Source organism: Oncorhynchus gorbuscha, linkage group LG14 (assembly GCF_021184085.1).
Source record: "Oncorhynchus gorbuscha isolate QuinsamMale2020 ecotype Even-year linkage group LG14, OgorEven_v1.0, whole genome shotgun sequence".
NCBI lineage: Eukaryota > Metazoa > Chordata > Actinopteri > Salmoniformes > Salmonidae > Oncorhynchus > Oncorhynchus gorbuscha.
Genome location: NC_060186.1, coordinates 79191805 through 79206170, shown reverse-complemented (window position 1 = coordinate 79206170; position 14366 = coordinate 79191805). Strand labels below are relative to the sequence as shown.

General features: G+C 46.0%; 1 protein-coding gene across 3 annotated transcripts in view; it reads left to right on the top strand.

Annotated features, from left to right (window-relative positions):
• Positions 1 to 6346, top strand: part of LOC123995456 (jun dimerization protein 2-like) — a 43722-nt gene extending 37376 nt beyond the window's left edge. For all 3 annotated transcript variants that reach the window (XM_046299086.1, XM_046299085.1, XM_046299084.1), the window contains 3 exons: positions 780 to 1007; positions 4017 to 4115; positions 4962 to 6346. In XM_046299086.1, coding sequence (XP_046155042.1) covers positions 789 to 1007; positions 4017 to 4115; positions 4962 to 5165 — 522 coding nt within the window. In that variant the 5' untranslated portion in view covers positions 780 to 788 and the 3' untranslated portion in view covers positions 5166 to 6346. The remainder of the gene's footprint in view (positions 1 to 779; positions 1008 to 4016; positions 4116 to 4961) is intronic.
• Positions 6347 to 14366: the final 8020 nt, after the last annotated feature.

The following is a 14366-nucleotide window of genomic DNA, read 5'->3' as shown; positions in this document are numbered from 1 at the left end:
GGAGCCTGAGCATGGAGCCAACATGGAGCCTACATGGAGCCTGAGCATGGAGCCAACATGGAGCCAACATGGAGCCAACATGGAGCCTACATGGAGCCTGAGCATGGAGCCAACATGGAGCCAACATGGAGCCTGAGCATGGAGCCAACATGGAGCCAACATGGAGCCAACATGGAGCCTACATGGAGCCTGAGCATGGAGCCAACATGGAGCCAACATGGAGCCTACATGGAGCCTGAGCATGGAGCCAACATGGAGCCTACATGGAGCCTGAGCATGGAGCCAACATGGAGCCTGAACATGGAGCCTACATGGAACCTACATGGAGCCTACATGGAGCCTACATGGAGCCTACATGGAGCTTGAAAATGGAGCCTACATGGAGCCTGAACATGGAGCCTGAACATGGAGCCTACATGGAGCCTGAACATGGAGCCTACATGGAGCCTGAACATGGAGCCTACATGGAGCCTACATGAAGCCTACATGGAGCCTGAACATGGAGCCTGAACATGGAGCCTACATGGAGCCTACTTAAACATGTAGATGAACATTCCAGAGTAGAATTCAGCAAAATCCAGTCTGTCAATTCTGTTAAAGCTGTCTGTCGAGGATATGAGAAAATAGCTTTAGAACTGTGAGGGAAAGGAAACGGACACAGGGACATGAATAAGGCACGTAAGAAGACCCTTTAGCAATGGGCAATAAAGTAGCTGGACCTTACAATCAATGACCTTCCATCTCCTCCTCTCTCCCCCTCTTCCTCTCTCCCTCCATAGCTGTGGTGTATGGTGGCTGGGTCTAACATGATGCCCGGCCAGATCCTTGACCCCTCCCTGACGGCCGGCTCCTTGCCCAGCCTGGGCCCACTGGCGGGCATCTCTGCCACTACGCTCACCGACCAGCTCAAACTGGCGCAGGACTTCAGGAACCTGGGCGCCATGTTGTCACCACTGCATTTCCTGGGACGGCTGGGCAAGAGGCCACTCACTGCTATCAAGGGAGAGGTGAGGAGGAGGAGGTGGAGGAAGAGCTCACTGCTATCAAGGGAGAGGTGAGGAGGGAGGGGTAGACTGGTGGGGAGGGAGATGGAGGAAGAGCTCACTGCTATCAAGGGAGAGGTGAGGAGGGAGGGGTAGACTGGTGGGGAGGGAGGTGGAGGAAGAGCTCACTGCTATCAAGGGAGAGGTGAGGAGGAGGAGGTGGAGGAAGAGCTCACTGCTATCAAGGGAGAGGTGAGGAGGGAGGGGTAGACTGGTGGGGAGGGGGATGGAGGAAGAGCTCACTGCTATCAAGGGAGAGGTGAGGAGGGAGGAGGGGTAGACTGGTGGGGAGGGAGATGGAGGAAGAGCTCACTGCTATCAAGGGAGAGGTGAGGAGGGAGGGGTAGACTGGTGGGGAGGGAGATGGAGGAAGAGCTCACTGCTATCAAGGGAGAGGTGAGGGGAGGGAGGACTGGTGGGGAGGGAGATGGAGGAAGAGCTCACTGCTATCAAGGGAGAGGTGAGGGGGAGGGAGGGGTAGACTGGTGGGGAGGGAGATGGAGGAAGAGCTCACTGCTATCAAGGGAGAGGTGAGGAGGGAGGGGTAGACTGGTGGGGAGGGAGATGGAGGAAGAGCTCACTGCTATCAAGGGAGAGGTGAGGAGGGAGGGAGGGGTAGACTGGTGGGGAGGGAGATGGAGGAAGAGCTCACTGCTATCAAGGGAGAGGTGAGGAGGGAGGGGTAGACTGGTGGGGAGGGAGATGGAGGAAGAGCTCACTGCTATCAAGGGAGAGGTGAGGAGGGAGGGGTAGACTGGTGGGGAGGGAGATGGAGGAAGAGCTCACTGCTATCAAGGGAGAGGTGAGGAGGGAGGGAGGGGTAGACTGGTGGGGAGGGAGATGGAGGAAGAGCTCACTGCTATCAAGGGAGAGGTGAGGAGGGAGGGGTAGACTGGTGGGGAGGGAGATGGAGGAAGAGCTCACTGCTATCAAGGGAGAGGTGAGGAGGGAGGGAGGGGTAGACTGGTGGGGAGGGAGATGGAGGAAGAGCTCACTGCTATCAAGGGAGAGGTGAGGAGGGAGGGGTAGACTGGTGGGGAGGGAGATGGAGGAAGAGCTCACTGCTATCAAGGGAGAGGTGAGGAGGGAGGGGGACTGGTAGACTGGGGAGAGGTGGGGAGGGAGATGGAGGAAGAGCTCACTGCTATCAAGGGAGAGGTGAGGAGGGAGGGGTAGACTGGTGGGGAGGGAGATGGAGGAAGAGCTCACTGCTATCAAGGGAGAGGTGAGGAGGGAGGGGGGAGACTGGTGGGGAGGGAGATGGAGGAAGAGCTCACTGCTATCAAGGGAGAGGTGAGGAGGGAGGGGTAGACTGGTGGGGAGGGAGATGGAGGAAGAGCTCACTGCTATCAAGGGAGAGGTGAGGAGGGAGGGGTAGACTGGTGGGGAGGGAGATGGAGGAAGAGCTCACTGCTATCAAGGGAGAGGTGAGGAGGGAGGGAGGGGTAGACTGGTGGGGAGGGAGATGGAGGAAGAGCTCACTGCTATCAAGGGAGAGGTGAGGAGGGAGGGAGGGGTAGACTGGTGGGGAGGGAGATGGAGGAAGAGCTCACTGCTATCAAGGGAGAGGTGAGGAGGGAGGGGTAGACTGGTGGGGAGGGAGATGGAGGAAGAGCTCACTGCTATCAAGGGAGAGGTGAGGAGGGAGGGGTAGACTGGTGGGGAGGGAGATGGAGGAAGAGCTCACTGCTATCAAGGGAGGAAGAGCTCACTGCTATCAAGAGGGTGAGGGGGAGGGAGGGGTAGACTGGTGGGGAGGGAGATGGAGGAAGAGCTCACTGCTATCAAGGGAGAGGTGAGGAGGGAGGGGTAGACTGGTGGGGAGGAGATGGAGGAAGAGCTCACTGCTATCAAGGGAGAGGTGAGGAGGGAGGGGTAGACTGGTGGGGAGGAGATGGAGGAAGAGCTCACTGCTATCAAGGGAGAGGTGAGGAGGGAGGGGTAGACTGGTGGGGAGGGAGATGGAGGAAGAGCTCACTGCTATCAAGGGAGAGGTGAGGGGGAGGGGTAGACTGGTGGGGAGGGAGATGGAGGAAGAGCTCACTGCTATCAAGGGAGAGGTGAGGAGGGAGGGAGGGGTAGACTGGTGGGGAGGGAGATGGAGGAAGAGCTCACTGCTATCAAGGGAGAGGTGAGGAGGGAGGGGTAGACTGGTGGGGAGGGAGATGGAGGAAGAGCTCACTGCTATCAAGGGAGAGGTGAGGAGGGAGGGAGGGGTAGACTGGTGGGGAGGGAGATGGAGGAAGAGCTCACTGCTATCAAGGGAGAGGTGAGGAGGGAGGGAGGGGTAGACTGGTGGGGAGGGAGATGGAGGAAGAGCTCACTGCTATCAAGGGAGAGGTGAGGAGGGAGGGGTAGACTGGTGGGGAGGAGATGGAGGAAGAGCTCACTGCTATCAAGGGAGAGGTGAGGAGGGAGGGAGGGGTAGACTGGTGGGGAGGGAGATGGAGGAAGAGCTCACTGCTATCAAGGGAGAGGTGAGGAGGGAGGGGTAGACTGGTGGGGAGGGAGATGGAGGAAGAGCTCACTGCTATCAAGGGAGAGGTGAGGAGGGAGGGAGGGGTAGACTGGTGGGGAGGGAGATGGAGGGGAAGAAGAGCGTGAGGTGGATGTTAATCATTTTGAGTTCTGTTTTTTTATATGTATGGTGGTCTGTTGAAAACTGGACCAGCCTACTAAGTTTTAGCTCCACCAAGTGGGCAATTTGAGAAGTAGTTTAGATGTTACACAACTTAACCATTTTCAATCTGGGTTCTCTTCAACTCTTCACTTTTGCCTCCAAGATGGCAATCACATGTGTCAAACTGAGGCACAGTTATCTGCAGTTCACAATAAAACAGTATGGAAAAACCCCAGGAGTAAAACATACAGGAATGATGGAGCCCACGGTTGTCATCACGATGTTTTAGTAATATACAAGCCTTGGAAAGGTCCCCCCCATTCAGCCAATCACAACACCTCTTCTCCCTGCAGATGGACGATGAGCGGAGGAGACGGAGGAGAGATAAGAACAAAGTGGCAGCGGCTCGATGTCGGAACAGGAAGAAGGAGAGAACGGACTTCCTCCAAAGGGTCAGTCGCGTTTTCTTTTTCAAAATGGCGGCAAGAGTTCTTTATTTATACCTGGGATGTTCTTTGGCTGTAGAAGATGGACTAGATAATATAAAGACATGAATGAGCTGTGAAGCATCTATATAGTGTTTATGAATGTTCTGTAAAGCATCTATATAGTGTTTATGAATGTTCTGTAAAGCATCTATATAGTGTTTATGAATGTTCTGTAAAGCATCTATATAGTGTTTATGAATGTTCTGTAAAGCATCTATATAGTGTTTATGAATGTTCTGTAAAGCATCTATATAGTGTTTTCTGTAAAGCATCTATATAGAAATGTTCTGTAAAGCATCTATATAGTGTTTATGAATGTTCTGTAAAGCATCTATATAGTGTTTATGAATGTTCTGTAAAGCATCTATATAGTGTTTATGAATGTTCTGTAAAGCATCTATATAGTGTTTATGAATGTTCTGTAAAGCATCTATATAGTGTTTATGAAGACATTATGAATACTCTGTAAAGCATCTATATAGTGTTTATGAAGACATTATGAATATTCTGTAAAGCATCTATATAGTGTTTATGAAGACATTATGAATACTCTGTAAAGCATCTATATAGTGTTTATGAAGACATTATGAATATTCTGTAAAGCATCTATATAGTGTTTATGAAGACATTATGAATACTCTGTAAAGCATCTATATAGTGTTTATGAAGACATTATGAATACTCTGTAAAGCATTTATGTTCTAGTTTGTTTAAAGTGGGACCTCAAGTGGTTATTGTAAAAGAGAAAGTCTCCTTGACTCGCCTGGCTAAATAAGTCTTAACAGTGTACCCCCTCTGTCCTCCCTGTAGGAGTCGGAGCGTTTGGAGGTGGTGAACACTGACCTGAAGTCCCAGATTGAGGAGTTGAGGATGGAGAGACAGCAGTTAATGGTGATGCTCAACCTCCACCGCCCCACCTGCATCGTCCGCACCGACAGCGTCAAGACCCCCGAGAGCGAGGCCAACCCCCTGCTTGAACACCTGGCTGCCGAAAAGCTGACCGCATCCAAATGAATCCACAGGGGGAAACAAGAAACCAAAGGTCGGGAAAGATAGATCCGCCAAAAAAACAACAACTGTCATCATCGTCATGAATGGTGGCCATTTTGGAAAAATTCTAAAATCAACTGCCGTTTTTTTGTTGTTGAAGCACATACAGTATGTACTGTCTTGACCTCAAAGCTGGAGACTTGTTGAGACTCTCGTCTGTTTTTGGCCAAAGACCTGTTTTAAAAATAAAAAAATCTTTAAGGTTCCGTTGCCTCGGTAACACCTTGGTAATGTTACCTGGGTGGGCTCTTGATGGAAAAGAGGGAACCCTACCCTAGTCATCAGCCTGGCTCTCTCTCTGCCTTACACCCAACCCTGTTCTCTCTGCATCATAATAAGTGCTGTTTGTTCTGAAACCCAGTCAAGTGCCCCTCAGTTTACTTACTGCATCTTAACCATCATTTTACAATAAAGGACAAAATAGAAGAAGATATAAAAGTGGAAACTATAATGTTGAACAGGAAACACTCAATCATTCTAATGCTCTGTTACTGGCACTTATCAGCACTGAGACAAACAAAGGGGCTGTTGTTTTTAACACTCTAAACCTGTATAACGGTAGAGATACACAGGTGTAACCAGCCAGTGTACTGTATACCACCTTTACATATACAGCTGTAGTAATATTCTAGGATCTGTCCAATACATACATTCAATTTATACTAAGTTGGAACATAAAAGTTGTTTTTTTTGTATTCTATATTACAATGCTAAAAAAAAATACTCCTCTGCCTTGACGATGGCAGTATTGCGGTTGATCCGATTTGTGGTGACGCTGGCGTCATAAATAAAAGCACATATAAAACTATACGAAATAATGTTTACACTCCTGTTTATAAAACAAAAAGGCATTGTTACGTCAATGTCTTGTCTTGCAATGTGTTGATTTTATACCACTCTATATATATATATATATACGACATGTATTATTGTGAAATGTTCTGCATTCTAATCACTTGATGTGATTTAGCATTTGTACATCTGTCTGTCAGTCCAGTTCTATTTTTCTATATGAATAATTACGCTGTTTAGCAGCTGTGAAAAGAAGAATTGTTCCGTTAACAGCTGGGCAATATCTCTCAATGACTTATGTATGACTTTCTTACCCCCCCCCCTCATATATAAATTATATTTGTCAAACTACACTACGACTTTCATTTCTTGATCTATTTGCGTGACGGTACTACTATCGCAATGTCTGGTAGCGCGTGGTTGTCAGACCATTTACCATGACACGCCCCTCTCTAATTGTCATTGGTTGCGCGAGTTGTGTAGTTTGTCTGGTTCAAGCATTCATGGCATCACCCTGAAGAACGCACAGTGATGCCCAAACGATGGTGGTTTACCCAATAACTATTGGGATACTGTTACCACTATTGGGATACTGTTACCACTATTGGGATACTGTTACTATTGGGATACTGTTACCACTATTGGGATACTGTTACCACTATTGGGATACTGTTACCACTATTGGGATACTGTTACCACTATTGGGATACTGTTACCACTATTGGGATACTGTTACCACTATTGGGACTACTGTTACTGTTACCACTATTGGGATACTGTTACCACTATTGGGATACTGTTACCACTATTGGGATACTGTTACCACTATTGGGATACTGTTACCACTATTGGGATACTGTTACCACTATTGGGATACTGTTACCACTATTGGGATACTGTTACCACTATTGGGATACTGTTACCACTATTGGGATACTGTTACCACTATTGGGATACTGTTACCACTATTGGGATACTTGGGATTACCACTATTGGGATACTGTTACCACTATTGGGATACTGTTACCACTATTGGGATACTGTTACCACTATTGGGATACTGTTACCACTATTGGGATACTGTTACCACTATTGGGATACTGTTACCACTATTGGGATACTGTTACCACTATTGGGATACTGTTACCACTATTGGGATACTGGGATTACCACTATTGGGATACTGTTACCACTATTGGGATACTGTTACCACTATTGGGATACTGTTACCACTATTGGGATACTGTTACCACTATTGGGATACTGTTACCACTATTGGGATACTGTTACCACTATTGGGATACTGTTACCACTATTGGGATACTGTTACCACTATTGGGATACTGTTACCACTATTGGGATACTGTTACCACTATTGGGATACTGTTACCACTATTGGGATACTGTTACCACTATTGGGATACTGGGATACTGTTACCACTATTGGGATACTGTTACCACTATTGGGATACTGTTACCACTATTGGGATACTGTTACCACTATTACTGTTACCACTATTGGGATACTGTTACCACTATTGGGATACTGTTACCACTATTGGGATACTGTTACCACTATTGGGATACTGTTACCACTATTGGGATACCACTGGGGATACTGTTACCACTATTGGGATACTGTTACCACTATTGGGATACTGTTACCACTATTGGGATACTGTTACCACTATTGGGATACTGTTACCACTATTGGGATACTGTTACCACTATTGGATACTGTTACCACTATTGTTACCATACTGTTACCACTATTGGGATACTGTTACCACTATTGGGATACTGTTACCACTATTGGGATACTGTTACCACTATTGGGATACTGTTACCACTATTGGGATACTGTTACCACTATTGGGATACTGTTACCACTATTGGGATACTGTTACCACTATTGGGATACTGTTACCACTATTGGGATACTGTTACCACTATTGGGATACTGTTACCACTATTGGGATACTGTTACCACTTTGGGATACTGTTACCACTATTGGGATACTTGGGATACTGTTACCACTATTGGGATACTGTTACCACTATTGGGATACTGTTACCACTATTGCACTGTTACCACTATTGGGATGCTGTTACCACTATTGGGATGCTGTTACTACTATTGGGATACTGTTACCACTATTGGGATACTGTTACCACTATTGGGATACTGTTATTGACATTATTGGTATTTTGGCTCACCTCAGGTTGCGCCCTCCCTTGTAAAACATCTGCATACGAGCGTCTGCTAAATGACTTAAATGTAAATGTAAATAAGGCAGTACCTGTAGCTGTTGGTGAAGACTTGAGCGTAGACCAGGGTGATTTCAGGGTTGAAGTGTCCTGTGTATGTGTCATCGAGTCCTAGTGAAGCTGAGAAGGCCACCTCTGGTCCGTCTGATGGATACAACACAGTGTGTCAGTCAGTCTGCTGGAAGACTGATGAGAGTGATGTGGATAGATAATGATCTGTGTGTCAATATTTTCTTTCATTGCATTATGCAATGCTTGTAATGCACCAACTAGCATCAGTGAATGTCTATGGGCCAGTTTCCCGGATATAGATTAAGTATAATCCTGGACTAAGAAGGTAGTTCAATGGAGATTCTTCATTGAGAATGGTTTTTAGTCTGCATCTAGGCTTAATCTGTGGCCGGGAAACTGGACCTATGAGTCTATCGTTAAATTAAGATCCCCACCGACATGAAACACATACTTACCTTAGTCATCAGCCAGGCTCTCTGCCTTAGTCATCAGCCTGGCTCTCAGCCTTAGTCATCAGCCTGGCTCTCAGCCTTAGTCATCAGCCTGGCTCTCAGCCTTAGTCATCAGCCTGGCTCTCAGCCTTAGTCATCAGCCTGGCTCTCAGCCTTAGTCATCAGCCTGGCTCTCTGCCTTAGTCATCAGCCTGGCTCTCTACCTTACGTCATCAGCCTGGCTCTCAGCCTTAGTCATCAGCCTGGCTCTCTGCCTTAGTCATCAGCCTGGCTCTCTACCTTCGTCATCAGCCTGGCTCTCTACCTTAGTCATCAGCCTGGCTCTCAGCCTTAGCCATCAGCCTGGCTCTCTGCCTTAGTCATCAGCCTGGCTCTCTGCCTTAGTCAATATCCTGGCTCTCAGGCTTAGGCATCAGCCTAGCTCTCTGCCTTAGTCAATATCCTGGCTCTCAGCCTTAGTCATCAGCCTGGCTCTCAGCCTTAGTCAATATCCTGGCTCTCAGGCTTAGTCATCAGCCTGACTCTCTGCCTTAGTCAATATCCTGGCTCTCAGGCTTAGTCATCAGCCTGGATCTCAGCCTTAGTCTTCAGCCTGACTCTCAGCCTTATCAGCCTGGCTCCTAGCTCTTCCTCCTGGGCCTCACTGGCATTCAGCCTGCCTTCAAGAGCAGGCTGAGCCGGAGCTAAAGTTTCCCATGTGAGATAACAGACAGTTATAATCATAACTGGCACAGGAGGTGTCCCATCCTATTCACCACATGGTGTCTGACCTGGGGGAGCCGGTGACCACCAGGTCGTCTAAGGAGGTGTGCACCGGCCCAGGTCGGAAAGGGAGCAGGCCAAAGTCACCATGCCGCTCAGTAGCGCCCGTGAATATACGCTGTAGTCCAGCCTGAGCAATACAGCGAGCTCATGGGTCACTGGTCAAAAGTAGTGCACTATATATAGGGAATAGGGTGCTGTTTGGGACACATCTAGGGTGTGTTGGGACACATCTAGGGTGTTTGGGACTACAGTCTCTACCTCTACGGTGCTGAAGAGGTGTGTGACCCTGTAGGATGTAAAGCATTTTGAGACATAATGAAAAGCTCTACTTAAATAAACACTCTCACTTTATTATGTCAAAGTGTACAAATGTGCTACAATGTTAGGTTAAAAACAGAATGATAAAGTCCTTCAAGTTGGTGGATTTGATACAACTAGGCCTGTTCAGGCAGACATTAGAGGGCCTTTTTTACTGAAGAATGGCTTGGTTTCATATGTTCAGCCCTTTACAGACTCCTCCAAACAGGATTTCTTGAAAACCTAGGAATTTTGGCAAAGTTAACGTAATTTTTCAACCCTATTACGTAATTTTTACAGGAAAAGAAGGAGACATGTTCAGGCAAAACACGGAACTCTCTGCAATTAGATTCTCAGCTAGTGCTGCTCTGTAGTAAGAGAATGTGTACACATTTGGTTTGGTTGAGTGTATGTCCTGTCCTTGTAGGCTTGATTCCAGATGGGTGATTCACTGCTGGGTAGGTCATTCTTTCCAATTTATCTGAATATTGCCTGAAGTGCAAACATAACAGGAGCTGAGCAAGGACAAAAGTAGTGCACTATATATATATATATAAACAATTTATACTGAAAACGTGTTTAATCATGTTAAAGTAAACTAAACTCATGGATTTAGTGTGAACCTGTGGGCATGAGATAAGGCTATAACCACCAGATTTAGTCAGAATTCCAACATGGTAGCTATTAAAAGTCTGTCTGGCTAGGGTTGTAAATCTCTGTATCATATTTCTTTATTCATTTACAGTCCATGAAATAACCAGGACATATTTATTGACTTTTCAAGTAGGAATACCCATGAAATAACCATGAAATAAGGCATATGTGCTGTAGTCGAAATGATTTGCAAACAATTTTATAAACACAGGACGGCGCCAGAGACCACACCGGAAGTCATGTGACGAATTGCGTGACGTCACGAATTTAACTTGAAATGCCCTAAAAATCCTTTCGTTTCTCGCCGGGCGCAGTGGCGTGCGCCTGTAATCCAAGTTGCTGGGAGGCTTAGGCTGGCGGATCGTTTGAGCTCAGGAGTTCTGAGCTCCAGTGGACTATGCCGATCGGGTGTCCGCACTAAGTTCGGTATCGATATGGTGCTCCTGGGGGAGCCCGGGACCACCAGGTCGTCTAAGGAGGGGTGCACCGGCCCAGGTCGGAAACGGAGCAGGTCAAAGCCCCCGTGCCGCTCAGTAGTGGGATCGCGCCTGTGAATAGACGCTGTAGTGCAGCCTGAGCAATACAGCGGGACCAAGTCTTTTTGAGCTGGTAAACGGGGGTCAAAATATTTATTATTTCTTCTTCGTGTTTGAACGTGTGTAAAGTAAATGGAGCTGTGTGTGAAACGCTCTGTTTAGTTTCAGACCTGGTCCGGTGCAGCCCTCCTTAGACGGCCTTACCAATGTGACTTATAACTGTCATTGTTTTCTGTTTTTCAGCTCATTAAACAACTGAAATAAACGTTTTTAAACTACTGAAATAACGTTTTTTTAAATGGAAAGACAGCGTTCACACGGACCTTTTCTATTGCCTCCTACTGGAATTGAAGGTTTACAAATCAGAATTACTTAGAATTACTTAAAATGTCCAAAAGGGGGCGCTATTTGACCGTTGACCAGGTAAAGACTTCTATTTGTTGGTTTGGTGGATGATCGTCTATATCCCTCAAACTCAACTCTGGACCTCGAAGCCAATATTGCTGCTTTTCTCCCCAATTGTTCCCCTCTAGTCAAGGCCTGATTTAAACCTGGGACACCAGGTGGGTGCAATTAAGTATCCAAACCTCGCAGGGAGTTGAATTTCACGACATGTTTGTTGATTGGTTATTGAACCATTGAAAGGTATTTAAATATCTCTACCGAAATGCCAAGTAAATAAAGGTTCATTAAATAAGAAGTTCCTTCCGACATTTTGAAAGAGTATGTCCCACATTAATCCACATAGTTTTTAAACAATTATTATCTCTGATTAATCTTTCCACATTTGTGAACAAATACATTCAACATCATCATAATATAATAATAATAATATATGCCATTTAGCAGACGCTTTTATCCAAAGCGACTTACAGTCATGTGTGCATACATTCTACGTATGGGTGGTCCCAGGGATTGAACCCACTACCCTGGCGTTACAAGCGCCATGCTCTACCAACTGAGCTACACAGGACCACATCATAGTCTACCATTCGAATTGCCATAACTTCCATAAGAGTTGGGCTTATAGCTCAATAGACCATTTAATGACTTGCCTAGTTAAATCATGGTTAAATAAAGAAAAAATAATCATGTATTTTTATCGAAGAAATATATCGCAGCATTATTATAAATGCTTTACATTTTATGGATGGTAAACTCACCAAAACAACCACCAATTACTGTTTTCACTTATGTTGAAGCTAGAGTAAAAATCATCCATAGGCCAAGAAAGGCTCAATATGCCTTAGTTAATCCTTTAGTTCCACGTCCCACACATGCGGTGACCTCACCTGCTTTAAATTATGTGTCTAGAGACAATATCTCTCTCATCGTCACTCAATGCATAGGTTTACCTCCACTGTATTCACATCCTACCATACCTTTGTCTGTACATTATGCCTTGAATCTACTCTACCGTGCTCAGAAACCTGCTCCTTTGACTTTCTGTTCTGAACGTACTAGACGACCAGTTCCTTTAGCCGTACCCTTATCCAACTCCTCCTCTGTTCCTCTGGTGATGTAGAGGTTAATCCAGGCCCTGCAGCCCCAGGCGCTCTCATTTGTTGACTTCTGTAACCGTAAAAACATTGGTTTCATACATGTAACATTAGAAGCCTCCTCCCTAAGTTTGTTTTATTTACTGCTTTAGCATACTCTGCCAACCGAATGTCCCATCCGTGTCTGAATCCTGGCTTAGGAAGGCCACCAAAAACCCTGAAATTTCCATCCCTAACTATAACATTTTCTGGCTAGATAGAACTGCCAAAGGGGGCGGAGTTGCAATCTACTGCAGAGATAGCCTGCAGAGTTCTGTCTTATTATCCAAAAATGAGTTATACTCTATGTTCATTAGGAAGTTGTGTAAATGGCAGTTGTCTGGTTTTTAAAAAAGGAATCAGAGATGAAACAATGCCAATATGGCGATTAGCTGGTGTTCATGGTCCATGCTATCCGGTATCCTAGGGATGTCCATACCCCACTAAATTTGAAATTGAAAATGGTTAATTAAGTTAAAAGGTTATGTTTCGGGTAAGTTATGGTTAGGGTAAGTTATGGTTAGGGTTAAGTTATGGTTAGGGTAAGTTATGGTTTGGGTTAAGTTATGGTTTGGGTAAGTTATGGTTAGGGTAAGTTATGGTTTGGGTTAAGTTATGGTTTGGGTAAGTTATGGTTAGGGTAAGTTATGGTTTGGGTTAAGTTATGGTTAGGGTAAGTTATGGTTAGGGTTAAGTTATGGTTAGGGTAAGTTATGGTTTGGGTTAAGTTATGGTTTGGGTAAGTTATGGTTAGGGTAAGTTATGGTTAGGGTTAAGTTATGGTTAGGGTAAGTTATGGTTAGGGTTAGTTATGGTTAGGGTACGTTATGGTTAGGGTTAAGTTATGGTTAGGGTAAGTTATGGTTAGGGTTAGTTATGGTTAGGGTACGTTATGGTTAGGGTTAAGTTATGGTTAGGGTTAGTTATGGTTAGGGTAAGTTATGGTTAGGGTTAAGTTATGGTTAGGGTAAGTTATGGTTAGGGTAGGGTTAGGGGTAGGACTAAGTTATGGTTAGGGTAAGTTATGGTTAGGGTAGGGTTAGGGTTAGGATTAAGTTATGGTTAGGGTTAAGTTATGGTTAGGGTAAGTTATGGTTAGGGTAAGTTATGGTTAGGGTTAAGTTATGGTTAGGGTAAGTTATGGTTAGGCTTAAGTTATGGTTAGGGTAAGTTATGGTTAGGGTTAAGTTATAGTTATGGTTATGGTTAAGTTATGGTTAGGGTAAGTTATGGTTAGGGTAAGGGTAGGGTTTCAGGTATTGACGTCCGAAGGATCCCGGATAGCACTGCCCGGGTTTCCATTCCCCTTTAAAAACGTGACCATGTCCGAGGTATTGAGCTCCACTACAGTTGCAATTAATTGGAACGCTGTGATTGGTTAACCAAAATTCTGGGGTGGAGCTTAGCGAAGGGTAAATTATTAGGCCTAAATTGATGAAATGAAGTTCAAACCAGACCTTTCTTAATAGAAATCTACCGGTCAATGATTAAATTCTCTATAGTGAATATTCTGGTTGTGGTTACATGAAAAGTTTGGACTCCTCCTACAGGGATTTCCTAGGAATGGAGTGACTTTTCTCTGAAGGGGTTCCCCTGGTCCCTATCGGCCCTGGTCCCTATCGGCCCTGGTCACTATCGGCCCTGGTCCCTATCGGCCCTGGTCCCTATCGGCCCTGGTCACTATCGGCCCTGGTCACTATCGGCCCTGGTCCCTATCGGCCCTGGTCCCTATCGGCCCTGGTCACTATCGGCCCTGGTCCCTATCGGCCCTGGTCACTATCGGCCCTGGTCCCTATCGGCCCTGGTCACTATCGGCCCTGGTCACTATCGGCCCTGGTCACTATCGGCCCT